Genomic DNA, 17,486 nt, shown 5'->3' on the forward strand with positions numbered 1-17,486 from the left:
CATTTACGCGTGGAGCTGTGGGCTGAGTCCAGTGACATCACCGGCAGTCTCACCGGGGGGGGGCAAAGACAACCTCTGACACAAAGCTCTCCGGCTGAGAGCTCCGTGGAGCGCAGTAGGACACGAGCTCAGCTAATGGACACACTTCCCTCCAAAGACATGAAGGAAGCAAAGACAAAGGTGTTCCACAGCGTAAAGGTAGGCGCGCACCCGTCTCCGTGCTGGACCTGCACCCCTTGGTCCCTCATGCTTTATGTAACCGTTTGAGCTAGATGTAGGCCTATTTCTAGATGATTGCATAACCATAGACAGATAATAATTCTGAAGTAACAAAAAGACTCAATTAGAAACGGGAGCACATGCTGCAGAGCTTCATCTCACCAAAACAAGGTCCTGTCTTCTGTCGAGTTACTTGTTACTATGACTGTTAAATCCAAACCATACACGGTGGGATTGTTTGAATGTTAATGCCAAGACAATGATTCGCGAAACGATTGTTTTCACTGTAATACAATCTGCTACTTCTTGTCATGATGTTTAATCTGAATTTGTGATCTGTAAAACATCAGAAATTACTGAAAAATGCCTGCCAATATTTTGAGCTCACGGGGAAATTGCCAACCTTTTGTCTGACTAAAAAAAACATTAAATTTACAGTAATGTAAGAAAAACATGTGAGGGTCTCCAACCAGATGTTTGTCATTAAACATAATAAAAATAACAACCAGTTATCACAGGAGGCAATGTCCAGTCAGTAGATTCGTTGCTGCTCTAGAAATGTCCCCCAGCTTCAGATGTTTCTGTCCTTTCACACATTGGTGACTCTCTTTTGACTAAAGTTTGTATCCAGGTCAAAGTTTTCTCCAATATTCAAAATATTAAAAGTAACTTGAGGGAGAGAAATATTCCAGCACTTCCCTGTATGATGGGAGAGAAGCAGTTTGTCCCAGGGCTGGGAGTAATACTGCATCTCACTGCAGAACTCAGCCAGAGAGTACACGTCTCCTTCATTGGTGTTGTGTTGTGTGAATGAAGCATGACTAATGCACCTTACATATTCTACTACTAATACAAGTACTATATCTACGGACTAATACGTATACTATATCTACTGACTAATACATGTACTATATCTACTGACTACTACATATACTATATCTACTGACTAATACATGTACTATATCTACTGACTAATACACCTTACATATTCTACTATTAATACATGTACTATATCTACTGACTAATACAACACATCTAGATCATATATAAAGACTAATACACCTTACATATTCTACTACCAATACATGTACTATATACATATACATATACATATATATATATATATATATATATATATATATATATATATATATATATATATATATATATATATATATATATATATATATATATATATATATACATATTCTGTAAGTTTGGAGGAGAACACTAAAGCGACTTCTGCATTGCCTTCAGTGTTTACCTTAAGCATTGTCATACAGACTGTGGTGGGTCCACTTACTGCAGATCTTCTTCTGTTTATCATTTGAAATCTTCATATTAAACTAGCCCTAACCCCCCTCCCCAGTACGGCATCATGACGTGATTCTCTCCTGCTCAGTATGAATGTGCGTGAAGGTCAAAGCTATATGAGCGCATGTTGACATAATGGGAGTAGTTTGAAATAAAAGCCAAGCAGCAGGTGATATATCATCAATGTTTGCAAGTCATTCCTCCAGCCGTGACAAGTGGAAGCAGAATCTTTGAAATTGCGTCAAACTGTTACGCTAGACATCTTGTCTAGAGACTGCAACAAGAGGATAGAAATTTGGACCAATGATTTCAGTGGAAGCAGTCATATTAATCTCTGCACAGCGCGTTGCTCTCTATGCTTTGATCAGGACATTCTGTCTGTGTTTTACCAACTTCGCTAGGCTACACACAGGTTTCCCCATCATTCTCCTTAGATATGGATGAAACAGCTGAGCCGAGTTTCTGCTTCATGTTTACATCCTGATCAGTGGGAAGGGAAATGTTGAAAAGCTTCAGGTCACTGAGCACGTTAGGTCATGGCTAAGCATAGTGGGGAATAAATATTCACACGTTACATAAGAAGATTGATACCTTTGTCATATTTGGTTTAAGACCAAATGCTGGTGTGTTTTTTTTTTTAAGTATCCTGCAACTCCAGAATATTTAGTATAGTGCTAACTTGGTTAGTAGTGTAGCACAATCCATCGCTGGGACAGTAACAAACACAGATTTCCAGAATTTTGCGTATTTGCTCCCTTTTCTCCAAGCCCTCCCCTGTTCGGGCGTGTCTCTGGACCGTACTGGCGTTGAGTCGTAGAGCTTAGGGAGCCGCTGACAGTGACCATACGTTTTATTCTCTGTGACGTCAGGAGAGTTGCGATGCTGATAGGCTTCCACGACAGTGTGAGCCATAGACTGTAATTGGGTTGTGGAGCCGGGAGTTTGCATTTTGGTATATAAAACATAAATATATAAATATAAAACATTTTGGTATATAAAACATCTTGGTATTCTTGAGCCAGAAGTGACCAAATGTGAACAAGAGGGTGAATCGGGGGAAGCTAACTCAGCTGAAACAATGTTGTGTATATTTCCAATGACGCTGTGGTTAGCTGAACTCTACAGGATAAGTTGCAAGTATTTAAAGCTTTGGTTGGCAAGGTACTAACGTATACTAAACACATAACACCTAAAAACATTTTTAGGTAACCAAAATGTTCTAATTAACTTTGATGAAGTGTAAACACACAGTGAGAGGGTCAAAGTTTCAGATGAAACCTCATTTTGAAGGTTTTCCTTCTCAGGCCCGGAGGGTTGCTGCTTGGTCTGAACACACTTTTAGGCTACAACATAAAAAAGGGGAAACGCTAACCTGGCTCTATATAAATATCTATAATCCACTACCATCACTTCCTAATACACTCTTATGAACACACGATATCTTGATTGTTTAATCCATACAACTGAAGTGTAAAAAAACAAGTTATGGTTGTACGTGCCAGGCAACAAGACTTCAGGAAGTCACTGCTTCCAGCCAAGAAATAACTTGGCCCACATAAAACCCTAACCTGTTATTTTTACACGTTAGCGTTGTGTCCTACTGAGCTCTAGAGGTGCTTGGACCTTCACACACAGCCGAGCTAGCGGTTTCCATCCTTTAGGCTAAGCTAACCGTCTACTTCCTGTAGCCCTATGTTTAGTAGACAGGCATGAAAGTGCTTTTAATCTTCTTATCTAATTCTCTGCAAAAAATCGAATAATTTTTAATTAATTTTATAATTTATATTGTTTATTGATCCTCAGTGGGGAAATTACAATAATAAGAATAAGCATATTTCCCAAAGAGCAGAGCAGCAAAACCCTTTATGTTAGTTTCACAATGAAGGGAGGGGATTCTGTGTGGATCCTGGGAGACTTCATAGCTTTTCCTTTTATTTCAATTTTTGACCAGGCATTTTTGTAGCAAAAAGACCCATTTATATCCAGTGTCATAGCTACAACACGTGTCCCTGAAATAAAAGCTTTCAAATTCAAGTATAAACTTCCCTCAATTCTTCCCCTCCCAGCAGGGTTGAAGGCTGGGACAATGGCGTCAAGAGAGAAGGAGCTGAGATTGTTCAAAATGATAAATATGTTCATAATCCACAGAGGATTCAAATCTGCACCCCCGCTTCCTGCTTGTGAACATCAAATAGGCATAAATCCCTTGTGTTAACAGTGTGGATGAATAAGAAATGCTGCTTCTTCACAGTGTGACACGGTGCAGCTTCTCTGTTTCTCCATGTTCTAATACTCTGGTCCAGTTCCAACACTGGGCAATGTTCCTTCATCAAGAAAAGTGGACCTGCTGTATTTGATCATTAATAATAATTGGGAGCAACAGTTTCAGCTGATTTCATGCTAATGGTGAAATGTTCCACTTTGATGGATTATGTGTTTTGTGTGTGGCTCCAGAAGCTAAAAGCCAAATAGTCAGGGAGCCAGAGACTTGTCTCTGAAACATAGTGTTTGTGTCAATCTGCATAAAAATATAAATTCCACTTCGTTGGTGGATTTTAAGTTGACCTGAAACCGTGGTTAAAGACACGTTTTTATTTGAATCACAAACAATGGATTTATTTGATTCAAAATGAGGATGAAATATTAGCGGGAGTGTAAAAGCATAAATTGTGTGTGGTAATAACTCATAAAGCCAAGCTTTAATAGAAGCAATCATCTATTGTCCCTGAGCCGACCTAGCAGCCAGAAAACTATCTGAAAGCTTGGCTTTATCGCTGTTTTCATAGGAAATTCACTCATAGTCTCAGTGTCATTAGTGCTTTCATGACCCCCCAAGCAAAGATCTGTGTGGGGGGGTCTTCTAGATAACTTTCCACTATATATATTTATATATATACAGTATATATAAACCCTTGACTTTTTTTGGAGCACTTGGAGAGAATACCAGAGGATTAATTGCTTTCCCATAAGACACTATTTGTCATATTGTGAACATTTTCATCAAAACTCAGTACTTTCTAAAGTAATCAATATGTGTGTGATTTCTTGGAGGGTCCACTGGTTGCCTGGCAACTGCTACCAGCCGAGAAATAGTCCGGCATGCCAGGTGTCATTTTTAAACTTTACCATTTTTTTACAGATTACCAAACAGTTAAAAAAAGTTTTTGCTATCTTTGGACTGAGCGTGCTGTGCTAAGCTGTGCTAAGCTACGCTAACCGTCTCCTGGCTGCACAATCAGTATGAGAATGGGATTCTCAGCTCAAAATGTCAAGCTATCTCTTTAAATATGCAATTTATTCCTAAATTTTTTTTTGACTTTACTAACTCTAATACCAACTCTGCCTAACATATGAACTGGCTTTTAAGGCTTTAAGGTGAAAGCTGCATAATCTAATCTAATATAATAATAATAATATATAATGAGATATGAATATGATGCATTGGTAGAGAACAGTTGTTAAAGTGACCAGCTACAACATTAAAATGCTGCTTGTTATTAAGTTATCGGTTTTAATGATTTATAAACTGTATATTCATATCGCCTCATGTTACACCTTATTCAGTCATTAAAGCCACCTAACATATGTAAGTTGTAGCCTTAAGAATATTGTGTCATGTCTTTCAGACGTGAACGAGTCCAGGCCTGATGCCTCGGTCCTTGTAACATGTGCCCTGTGTGTTTGCGAAGCAGCTGTTTCCCTCGTTTGATTCTTTAAGTATCCGCTCCGATGGGTGAACTTGACATCTTGTAGAAGGTTGTCTAGTGTCCCATGGTACTTTACTAAGACATCACATGCTGAAATTGGGTACTTAATAAGGAGGCATTTTTCAATAATTCAGACAATTTGGTCAGTGTCTAAAAAGTCGAATTTGGTGACATTTATGACGTTTACCTATTTCTCTGTGGGTCTGTCTGTGTGTGTACCTGTCTGTCTGTCTGCCTGCCTGTCTGTCTGTCTGTCTGTCTGTCTGTCTGCCTGCCTGCCTGTCTGTCTGTCTGTGTGTGTGTGTGTGTGTGTGTGCCTGTCTGTCTGTCTGCCTGCCTGTCTGTCTGTCTGCGTGTCCTAGCTGTTTGTCCTGTGCCACGGCCTCCTGCAGTTCTCTCAGCTGCTGTACAGCTCCTACTTCAAGAGCACCATCAGCACAATTGAGAGACGCTACGGCCTCAGCAGCTACTCCTCAGGAACCATTTCCTCTCTCCACGAGGTAGGAGCCAACAATAACATGCCCTCACCCAGCCTGAAGTCCTCATAGCTTCATTTCAAGGGTACAGATGACAGAGGAGGATCTGGGGAACAAGCAACAAGTTAAATGAACACTTCCTGAATTCAAGTCAGATTAAAGTATTTTGGAACAGTTTTATTACACATCCGTGGGGTCAAGGAAAATGATCAAATGTACCGTCCGTGCTTATTGGGATTGTTTTATGCTCAAGGGAAATAAATCCATCACACAGTTAAATCTTTTCCAGTTGTTTTTATGTTTTCAAGTATGCATGACCAAGGGTCACTAATTAAATCGCCAAGCTCACATTTGATACCTTTGGGCTTTTGAATTCTTTTGCAGCTCGGATTCTCTCAGAATTTGGCTGAGTTCTAATGTGATTTACATGATCTGATATGGTTGTATTTTTTTAATGAAAAAACACTGATTATAAGCTTTTACTTTTTTTTTTTTTAAAGTGGTTATTTAGAGCTGTGATATTAACAATAGATCCCTTAACTATCTGTAATGGAAAAGGGGCTGTTCTAAGTGATCTCTGCAGTTTCTGTCTCAGCATTACACAGCTTTTAAGCATCTCCCTGCTCACTGTTGAGTTTTTTTGCCCCGCAGCATTACTTTTTGCTTCACTTGCTCATCAACCTGGTTTCCAGATTCAGCAGGAACTCCTGCCTTTTACATTTTTAGATTAAATTCTCAAACAACCTGTCCAGCACCAAACCTAAAAACAAGTTAGCGGCCAGCAATTAGCAGCTAAAGAGCTACACATTTCTCTCAGGGGTTGGTGAAGACCAAAACCGGGCAACAAGAAGAGTGAATACTGAACACACATTCACCAGGTGGACAGAAATATGACAGTGAATCAAAGCAATGCTAATATTGCTAATAAGCAAATGTTTACAACTTCAATTGAAATTGGGTTGTCTCCTAAAAATGACCTTCCAATATAACACAGCTGCAATTTATAGTCCGTTTTAAAGGAAACTTTTTTTTTTGCAGGATTATGTCTGTCTTTGACATATCACAAATATTTTTCTTAAAAAAGTCTGCGTGAATAGGAGGTTGGGCGGGGATGGGTCCAACAAATACACAGAACCCAGCAAACTAGTCCCGTGTGAAACCAAAAGTTAACTTTGATGTGGTTACGGGATATATTTAACCTTTATTACGTACGGAACAACTTAAGTCAACTCATTTTGTCCCCAACATGATCTTTTTCTAGAACTTACCAAGTAGTTTGTTTCACTTCACAATGTTAACCACGGACTGGAAAATCCATTTCCATCAAACCGTAATTGAAACTGCAGTTTTGTTGTATAGGAACATCATTTTTACAGCTTTGCACTGCCGCCAAATGGCTCAATGATCACTTAATGCAGGTTTACATTTTTGAAGTTCTTACTGCCCCTACATTCATTTTGAATGTGCCTGGGTTGTGTTAGATTACAGTGTGTGCCACCCTGGCCACTTCCATATTTGGTATGAGAGTATGATTAGTAATGTTTGAAAACTGTGACACCTGCAAGTTAATGAACTAAATTTGAAAAGAGAGTGTCCTCCAGAGAGAAAATGCTCCCTCTGGCTCCTCTTTGAAGCACGTGTTTGTGTCCGTCTCTTAGGTCAGCAACAGTGTGTTGATAGTGTTCATCAGCTACTTTGGAAATCGGGTCCACCGCCCTCGCGTTATTGGAATCGGTGGAGTACTGATGGCTGTCAGCGCCATGATCCTGACCTTACCTCACTTCTTGTCCCAGCCCTACGAATACGACTCTGTTTTACACAGTAAGAATGTACTGTCTCCACTGTAACAGCTAGTGTGACTCGGTCCAGAGCAGGGGACTTACGAATGTACAAATATGCCAATGCAATTTATGAGACTATACTTAAGGGCTTGTCTAGAACGCTTCAGCAACTTCTCAGCAAAGGCTCCATAGCACTCAGAAGGAGTCAAACACGTTGCTGCTGTTTAACTTTGTGTGTGTATAATGCATCTAGAAAGCCTTGCCCGTGCTCTCCAGCTGAAAGAAATTTCATGATATCTATGCACTCGTTGATTGTTTCTAAGATTAGAGTTACCTTTCGATACCTGTGCATTTTTAATATATATATATATAATAACAGCTTTTTACTACAAACCCTGTATGGATGTGATATAATTGCTATCATTGTTCTATGGCCTGGGACAAGTTTAACCCTTCCCTTTGTGAAGCATGAACAGATACATACAGAGAATGAATGCCATACAACTTTCTTTTTATTTTCTACTACTAATCCTGCATTTACGACAGCATCGGAGCCATTTCCAATATTGATATGGGAACAACTCTAATTTAATTTGTAACAACGATCTCCCTCCTCCGTCTTTAAATTTAACCCCCATGGCATTTTCAGTGTCAGTGTAGGGCCAGAGAAGCTTCAGGAAATTAGAAGGAGTTGGACATCTGCATCCACTTGTTATTAACTCCATCTCCCTCCCCCCTCTCCCTCCCACCTTCTCCTCCCCTCTCCGCCCGTGTGTGACCACCTGCTCTGATCCAGATCGCCATGACATTTGCAACCTGCAGGGGAACTCCAGCAACCTGGAGAGTTGTGGCCGCGACGAGACCAGGCGTCTGGCCGACACTAACAACCTGTGGCTGCTCATGGGCAGCGCCCAGCTGCTCTTTGGCGTGGGCTCGGTGCCCATCCAGCCCTTTGGGATTTCCTACATAGATGATTTTGCTGGGCCTGGCAACTCCCCTCTTTACATAGGTGAATGGCTTGTTCTCTAGAGGGACATTGATAGTATGTATGTATGTATGTGCAGTATGTATGTATGTATGTACAGTATGTTGTGTGTACAGTATGTATGTATGTACAGTATGTATGTATGTGTATACAGTATGTATGTATGTATGTGCAGTATGTCTGTTCCTTGTGTCGAATCATTTAAACAGCAGATATTGTTTTTTTGTCCAAGAGAATTTTTCCTTCTGGACAATAAAAATATCTCTTAGCTTATAAAATCCCAAATAAATCTAGACAAAATGTTAACAGTTTGTCAAAGAATAATTCCATGTGAATAACTAATTTTTGACACAAAATAAGAGGGAATCTTATCTTTGTCAAGACAGTAAAAAAGCTGAACAGTACTTCATAAACATGTTATCATTGGCAGCCATCCTGTTTGCTGTATCTGTATTCGGGCCTGCCGTTGGATACCTGCTGGGCGCAGTCATGCTGCAGATCTATGTGGACGTGGACAAAACTGGTTTTGGTAATCTTCCATCCATCCCTAAGTTATTTTATAGACCGGTTTCAGCAGGAAAGATGGGTCACCGTTGTGTCTAAGTGTTTAGCTGGGTTGCTTGCAGGAGCGGAACAAGAGCTGATACAGAGTGATCCCCGCTGGGTCGGTGCCTGGTGGATGGGCCTGCTCCTCACCTCCGGCTGCCTGGTTCTCACCTCCATCCCCTACTTCTTCTTCCCTCGTGGAATGCCTTCAGAAGACAATGTAAGTCACACTCTAAGTCACAGAGCTCTTTTAAAACCAAACAGAACTGTTTTATGACTAAACATTCATTGAATGTATCCGTGGCTTGTGAAAAACTACAGTACATAGCTCGTTTTCTCATATCATTTTACTGACACCTACTGGCTTTATGTCAGCATTGCATTACAATTTTCAGAAATAGTTTATTGATCTCCGAAGGGAAATTCTTCAGTTTCTTTACTATCTTGAAGGTACAAAAGGTTTCTCAATATTAAAATAAAACTCCACATTATAACTAACCTTTTTATGTAAAATGTTTAAATTCCCAAGAACTTGAACATTATTTTTGACCTTTTAAACAATCTCCAGAAAATTACAGAACATTAGTCATAGATAAGATAAAGCCTTTCACATGCTTGTGAAACCATATATGGCTCTTTTAGCTTTGTCCAGCACTTGGCCTGGTAAACAAAATAAGGTCCTTGTTCTTGTAAAGAGTGATTCTTACAGGGATACTATTTCAAACAGCTCCGTGTCATGGCAGAGGCAGTGTTTGTGTTCAGATATACAGTGTTTGGATTCCCTCTGAGGCGCTGGTGCACGGTACTTCATGTGGAGCGGGGGGGTTTGCTGAGATCTGCCAGGTGGGGCAAAATGCTTCATGGAGGTCCATTGAGATCCAGTTAAACTGTCACAACAGGGGGAATCTAATCTAATCACACTGGCCACGCTGCCACGACACAGAGCTGGCTTTAAATCAGCAAAATATCTCTTTAACATCAACTCTTAAATCAATTGAAATGAACACATTTGGAGCACGACAGGTGGTGTTGATGAAGGGGTACTAAAGGTTATCTGATAGCATATGGTGTGTGATAGATGTGGGGGGTACTTCAGACAGAAAAGGTTGGGAACCACTATATAGAGACAAAATACCTTCCATTATGTTTTTTGTTTTTTTTTGATTGCACTGTGGAGCTATTGAAAAAAGCTGTCAATTTAGTCTAATGTTCCCACGTCACATGAATGCAACATGAAGAGACAGGGGTTGTGGGTGGGGGGAAAGGTGGAAAAAAGAAACTTTTGACTGATAATTAATTTTTTCCAAATAAGAACAGGACGGATGTGACAAGAAAGCGATCCTTCAGATTACTGGACATGCCCTTGTATTTATTACACAGCAAATGTATGCCTTCTATATACAATTCATACTGCATGTTTTTTTCCAGGTGGGTGGAAGTGAAACTGAGATGAATGATGACTTCAAGAAGCCAGATGCCTCTTTAGCTGATTTCCTGAAAAGTATGTTTCGTTTATTGAGTGTAAAGACTCGACATAGCTTTGTATTGTTAAAATGTCCCTAAACCGATGATTGAGAGTTTCCAGTATCAGTGTAATAATCAGTGTGTCTGTATTTGATTGTGTTTAATCAGTGTTCCCCAGAATGTTTGTCCACCTCCTGTTGAGCCCTCTCTTCCTGATGCTGGTCCTGGCCCAGTGCTGCTTCTCCTCAGTGATCGCGGGTCTCTCTACGTTCCTCAACAAGTTCCTGGAGCGACAGTACAGCGCTTCAGCCGCCTACAGCAGCCTGCTAGTTGGTAGGTACTGAAGGAGTGCAAAGCTTCAGGACAAGATCCTATAATAGAATACTTTCAGCTAACTTCATTTTCTATGTTATGAGGCGTTTTCCTTTTGCAAATGTTCCACTAAAACTAGTTCCTTTCCGCAGAGCTGCCTCTGGAGCTCAACGAAGTAAACAACCCAGAGCGTTATTTTCTCCTATCCCAGAATGTATCTGTGACCTTACTCCCCAGTGCTGTGGAGATAGGTCTGAAAATGCAAGACTAGGGTGTCAGCAAACAAATAAAATGGCACACAAAGTGTAGAAATCTCCTTTGGACATCTTAAATAGACAATAATTACGGTTCGTAATCATGGTTCCTAGGTGCTGTGAATCTGCCAGCAGTAGCAGTGGGGATGCTGATTGGTGGGGTCATCATGAAGAAGACAGGTCTCTCTCTGAAGACCATCCCACGCTTCTCTGTGGCCATGCTGACTATGTCCACCCTCCTCTGTATCCCTCTCTTCTTCATGGGCTGCCCCACACAGAAAGTGTCAGAGGTCAATTATTACCAGATTGGACAGTATGGGTGAGTGACCAGGGTGGGGTATTCTTACTTGTGCAGATACATTTAAATTAAGAAACAGCCTGTTGTTAAACCCAATATAGACTCAAAGTGTACTATGAACTCAGCAATGTTTTCAAAGTTAATGTAGTTCAATTTAGGGAGGAAATTATTTGCATTTTATTGGACACTGTAATAAAATGAGTGAGTGTAGCTTTAATACTTTTGGACCAATTCCCTTAAATTGATACAAATATCTCACAATTACACAGTCCCTTTGAACTTCTGTACATTTTTATGCTCATTCATCAAATCTGGGAGCATATAAGTGCATATACAGAGAGTAAACAGGACACTTAAAACAGTATAATTCCATTCCTTTATTAGTTTTTTCCTTCATGAAAATGTAAACTACAGCTTAGAATGGCCCAGCATTGGGCTAAAGTAGGCCAATGTTACCTTTCAACATTACTTCCAACTGCATGCCTAGCCAATGCAGTACTAATGCACATCTGTGTGTGTGTGCACAAGATATAAACATTTCAGGGGCACGCTCCTACAAACATTAATACACGTACTTGTGGTCCACAGGGTACCTTTTAATGATCTGACATAATGCTCATAGGTCATCATCAAATTGGAATCTGGATTTATTTTCCTCCAAAAGTCATAACATTGTTTATTTGCTTTCAGTTTTCTTTTTAACTTTATATGTATATATTACACCTAAACTTATCAAAAGCATAATGTTTCAACCTTTGTGTAATGTCACAAAGTACTAGGATATAGCTACGTCCAAAGCGAACCCATGCTAATGAAACACTGCTTCAGTTTGCCTCTCTCGGCCCTCCACAGCTCTCTGCCCCTGTGCTACTCCAACTGCTCCTGCCTTGCCAGTGCCTTCAACCCTGTGTGTGGCTCGGATGGTGTCGAGTATATTTCTCCTTGCCATGCGGGCTGCACCAACTTCACCAAGGATCCCAACAACACCCACAGGGTTCAGGTCAGTGCGTCCGCTAAGCAACTGTTCATGGTTTCCTCCAACACTACAAACACATTATTTCACAATCACATTATTCTTTTTAAATGTGGCTCGCATCAGGCTCAAGTACCGGGCACGGCCTGAAAGTGACAAATGCGGAAATGAGTAATACAACACTGCGAGTCACAGGCAGCCCCCTGCTGGAATGCTTTTCAAAATAATGGTAAAAAGTTGCACTTCCACTGCTGGCCGATATGACCAAATCAAAGCTGAGCGCTGTTTCTCGGAATAGCGCAGAATTGTGACTGACCATTAACTGTGTAGGCATGTAGAGTGCTAGAGGGAATACATATGCTGCATAGAGAATCTGCACCTCAGGGGGTTTTTCCAGTGTTAAGTAGATCCTTGGAGCATGAAGTAACTTTGACCGTAGACACCTCTTTAGATTTGAGACAGAAATGAAATCCCAGCATCTTGGAGCTGTGTCCCAGTATTTAGACTTTGTGAACTGTCTGCCAAGTGATCCCACATTTCATAAAAGCAGTCCCATCAGCCTGGAGCGTCTAGTGCAGGAGCATTCAGATGACAGAGAGACTGCTCTTCTGCTTGCAGTGGCTCACAATCAGTGTCGATCAATGCTTATTAGTCACAGAATTGGGAGGTGTTTTAAGAGATACAAAACGTCAGTATTCAGACGTCACAGCTTATGAATAATCTTTGGGTGGGTGGATTGTGTGACTGCTAATAGAGTATTAGTCAGTTTGACTCGGCACATAAGCCCACTGTGTAATGCTGCAGTACAAACACAGACAGTGGTTGCTCTAGCTAGCTCAATGAATGGATCTCCACAAGTCTCAGAATAATTCATTTCTCTTCTTTGTGGACTCAGATGTCCACACGTGGAATTCATTCAGGTGCTTGATAATTTCTGTATTTTTACTTAATGTACCTTATCTCTATGAACAAACATCTCCTTATAATGCAGACTCTGGCGGGCAAACTGAGTTGAGAACTGCGTCGGAGTAGTATTGGTGATAACTCTTCATGTTTGAGAAGGCTTTGGTTGCTCCAGTAAACAGTCCGTATGGAGCGCAAAAGATGTGGAACCCATTGGCCAAAATGCAATTTCGGAACCCGTAACTATTGTCTGAAAACAATGCTTTTTATTAGCTTCATGAAAAAATGCTGGCTGCACTGTAGCCCCAATATAGACCCCCAGAGGCTAACTCGTTGTGAGAACAAAAGCCGATGAGTTCAGAGATTGAATAAACCAACAGAAACATGTTTGGTGTTCAGCCTTTCTTACTCTTTATCATGTTATACTCTTGGTTTGAGTAAGGTACATCTTCTTTTCATGTTTTCACAGAAAAAAAACGATTCATCTTAATTTGCTTGTTTTGTCTCTTTAAAATCATTGACAATTTTGACATTTAGGGAAATATACTTACTCACTTTCTTGCTGAGAAGATCAGTACCTTTGTAGTGAATATGACGCTAAAGCCAGGAGTCAATTAGTTTAGCTTAGCATAAAGACAGCAGCTACCGGTAGTCTAGCAATATCCAAAAGTAATAACAATCTGCAATTCTCGGAAGCTAAGACTCCTGTTCAGGCTAACCGGCTGCTGACCATAACTTTTATATTTTGCATACAGACATGAGAATGGTGTCACTCAGCAAAAAAAGAGAATATGCACATTTTTAATAATGACTTACTGCAATCCCCTGTGGGGAAAATAGGTATTACTGCAGATGTGGTACAACATTTCAATTTCTCAGAACAGACAACAACAATAATATTTCCTTTTGCTTTCTTTGTGGATACAGCTGTATACCAACTGCATGTGTATATCTGGGAGCCAGAGTAATGCCCATCCTACACCCTGTTCAAACAGCTGCCCACATCTTCTTCTCCCCGTCATTCTTGTCATCTCTTTGGCTTCACTGATCGCCTGCCTCACTCACAACCCCATGTACATGATGGTGCTAAGGTAAGGAAGGATGGCAATATCTTACAGCATTCTTTTCTAATATATTTTATATGTTCAAAATAAATTTAAAATGAACAAAATTTATCTCATGGATGATATGATCTGCTTATCCCTGGTACAAACATTTACTAATTTAATTTAATTTTTATTTTTATTTGTTTATTGGTCCCCTATGGGGAAATTCCAATTTACATTCTGTGTACACACATTGTTAGTAATCACACACAGGCCTGAACTACACACACACATGCTCAGGATCTATACATGCACTAATGGAGAGATGTCAGAGTGAGTGGGCTGCCAGCTGAACCAGCGCCCTGAGCGGTCGGGGGGGGGGGGGGGGGGGGGGGGGGGGGGGGGGGGGGGGGGGGTACGGTGCCTTGCACAAGGGCACCTGGCAGTGCCCAGGAGGTGAACTGGCATCTCTCCAGCCACCAATCTACGCTCCGTACTTTTTGGTCCATATGGGGACTTGAACCAGTCACCCTCCGGTTCCCAACCCAACTCCCTACGGACTGAGCTACTGCCACCCCCCCCATTAAAGTTCTAAAGGTTATATTTTACCCAACATATACTATATTAGATGACATACTGTAGCATTGACTTGGCATCTCTTGTTTTTACAGAACATATGTTAAATATATCCAAATCTAGCACATTTTTACTTCTCTCACCCCCAACCAGTGTGGACCTCTGTCACGTTTCAGGTGCTACTTCTTCAACACATTAATATAGTATCTATTTAGTGACTGCTGCACTCAAACACTAAGCTCAAAGGCTCCCTATGAGGTCCATGAAAGGTCAGACACAACACCCTTGATATAGGACAGCTAAGAAGGAATTGAAGCAAATAGTCGGCAAACACAAGTTGGGAGATTTGTTTTCCAACATACACAATAAGTGGTCTTGTCCTGTATACACCCCCCCCCAAAAAAAAGTTGGGAGATTTGATGAGAAATTAGTTCTACAAGGTTTGATGAAGATTTAATACGTCACTTTTTTTGAAACATAACAACATGTGGACTGATTTATCACTGCTGCTGTTGTCCAGTATTGTATTGCAGGAAAGTGCACGTTCTCATATCACTTCCTGTTCATTTCAGATGTGTTCCCTCCGAAGAGAAGTCATTTGCTATAGGAATTCAATTTTTACTCATGAGAGTTTTAGGTAAGTCAGGACACAAATACTATCTGTATGTTGGGCTCTGTACTCATATGGATAGCAAATGATTGTATTAACGATAAACCTTTTGAAAAAGTGTCCATTAAAGCGTCCAAATCCCCAAATGTCCTCTTAGCTCAGTGGTATCATTTTGAAGTTGTATGGAGCCTCAAAGTAGCTAATATTAAAATCTATTATTAAATATTTTAAAAGACAAATCCATGATGCAGTAATTATAGAAATTCATTATTATAAATTAAAATGTCATCAATTATTATTATTTATTATTTATTTTAAAAGAAAAATGTCTATAAGGAAATTATCTACATAAAACCGTAAAACTGATGAAAATATGAATGATGGAAGAACACGTTATATGAATGAGCCGAGTTGTACAACTTTCTTGAATCCTCTCACAAATTATAGGTGAATTTCTATAAATATGTACAATGACTTATTTAATGAGTTTTTTAACAATGAGCACTCTGTCCAGTTAGGTTTGGTGGCATGTGGGGTTGCTATATGGTGATATACAACATCTGATCTGAGAGTTCATGAAAACATAACTAATAACATTCCTCCGTATATTTTAAGCAAATGTCGGGTTGCCCTCTAGTCCATATACTTGACGTTCCATTTCCATGGGATTGCTCCGTTGCCGCTGGAAATTCCTCTGTCTCTGTGTTGGTGTTCTAACCTCTGGTGGATTTCTGAGGACTATGGTTACCTGGTCCTCAGATCTCCGCAGGGTAAATCCAGACAGCTAGCTAGACTATCTGTCCAATCTGAGCACTATGGTTACCTGGTCCTCAGATCTCTGCAGGGTAAATCCAGACAGCTAGCTAGACTATCTGTCCAATCTGTGTTTTCTGTTGAGGACTAAACCTACTTCTGAATTTACACATGTTCCACCAAAACTAGTTCCTTCCTGAGAATATTTAGCAGAAGCAATTCTTTTAGGAATAAGGCAAGAGCTGGTTTTCCAGCTCAACCACATGGGGACAGAAGTGTGTTGTTAACCCTGAACTCTCTGTCGGTGTCCCTATCAGCCTGGCTACCTGCCCCTGCTCTCTTTGGGATGGCCATTGATACATCATGTGTCTGGTGGAAGACTGTGTGCGGAAAGAAGTTTAGCTGTGGTTACTATGACAACAACATCTTGAGGAACCGGTAAAAAAAATGCGTCGCTCACTACGGGTATTATATACATACAAGAAATACATCCAAATCACTGCTGACAATGGTTTCTTTTTATGTTTCTGACGGCCACAGGTACTTGGGCTTACAGGTGGGTTATAAGGTCATGGGTGTCGTCCTACTGATGATGCTGGGGTGGAAAGCAAAGCGGACCCAGGAGTACACTCTGGAGAAGAGGCCTGAAGGACTACTGTGACCTTCCCATGTGCCCCCGTGTCCCTCAAAGCTTAGCTATAATATGTTGAAGAACAGAGTGTAGAGCAAAGCTGTGTTAGTGGTAGACGGCCACAGCCTACACTGACCTCAATGTGTGGAGGCCCACTGCCCTACCTAGAGCTCCACTGGGTGGAGTTAAGATGAACATGATATCATCACAAGGGAAATATTGGATGTTTGCCAATGCTTGAAAGCTAATGATTGGTAATATATTGAAAATATAACTCACATAATACAAGTTTAGAGAGGACAGCTAGAGGGCAGCTAAAATGCCTCTGTTGTGTAGTACCTCACACTATTTTACATGCATCTGAGATGAGAGTTCAGATGGATGAATATCTTAGTGTATTACTTGTTCCTATAAAGAAGGAATCTATTCAGGTTTCTATTTCCAATGGGAACATATTCTGTAACTAATTACCTGTATTAGCTTAATATTTAAGTTTATTTTTTATAGATGTTTGTCTCATACACAGAGACATCTGTGATAACTGCAATACTCTTTTCATATATAATCACATAGTATAACACTTGATTTAATTGCAATGATAATAAATGTTCAGATAACAAGTACATACACTTTTACTC

At 40.4% G+C, this 17,486-nt stretch overlaps 1 protein-coding gene and 1 long non-coding RNA gene across 2 annotated transcripts in view; one reads left to right on the top strand and one right to left on the bottom strand.

Moving 5' to 3' along the window:
* The window catches only part of LOC117949891, a 21,856-nt gene extending 7,623 nt beyond the window's left edge, over positions 1-14,233 (bottom strand). The window contains exons 1-2 of the long non-coding RNA XR_004657762.1: positions 14,097-14,233; positions 4,022-4,025 (exon numbers count right to left, since the gene is read on the bottom strand). This is a non-coding gene — a long non-coding RNA (uncharacterized LOC117949891). The remainder of the gene's footprint in view (positions 1-4,021; positions 4,026-14,096) is intronic.
* On the top strand, positions 7-17,061 carry slco2a1 (solute carrier organic anion transporter family, member 2A1). Its single transcript, XM_034880427.1, has 14 exons — positions 7-198; positions 5,603-5,740; positions 7,375-7,537; positions 8,294-8,506; positions 8,913-9,011; positions 9,109-9,248; positions 10,457-10,529; positions 10,661-10,825; positions 11,173-11,377; positions 12,209-12,356; positions 14,160-14,323; positions 15,427-15,491; positions 16,535-16,655; positions 16,758-17,061. Exons 1-14 carry the CDS (start codon positions 136-138, stop codon positions 16,876-16,878), a joined length of 1,878 nt encoding a protein of 625 aa, XP_034736318.1. The 5' UTR covers positions 7-135; the 3' UTR covers positions 16,879-17,061.
* The last annotated feature ends 425 nt before the right edge of the window (positions 17,062-17,486 follow it).

This window comes from Etheostoma cragini, chromosome 9 (assembly GCF_013103735.1).
Source record: "Etheostoma cragini isolate CJK2018 chromosome 9, CSU_Ecrag_1.0, whole genome shotgun sequence".
In the NCBI taxonomy this organism is placed as follows: Eukaryota; Metazoa; Chordata; class Actinopteri; order Perciformes; family Percidae; genus Etheostoma; species Etheostoma cragini.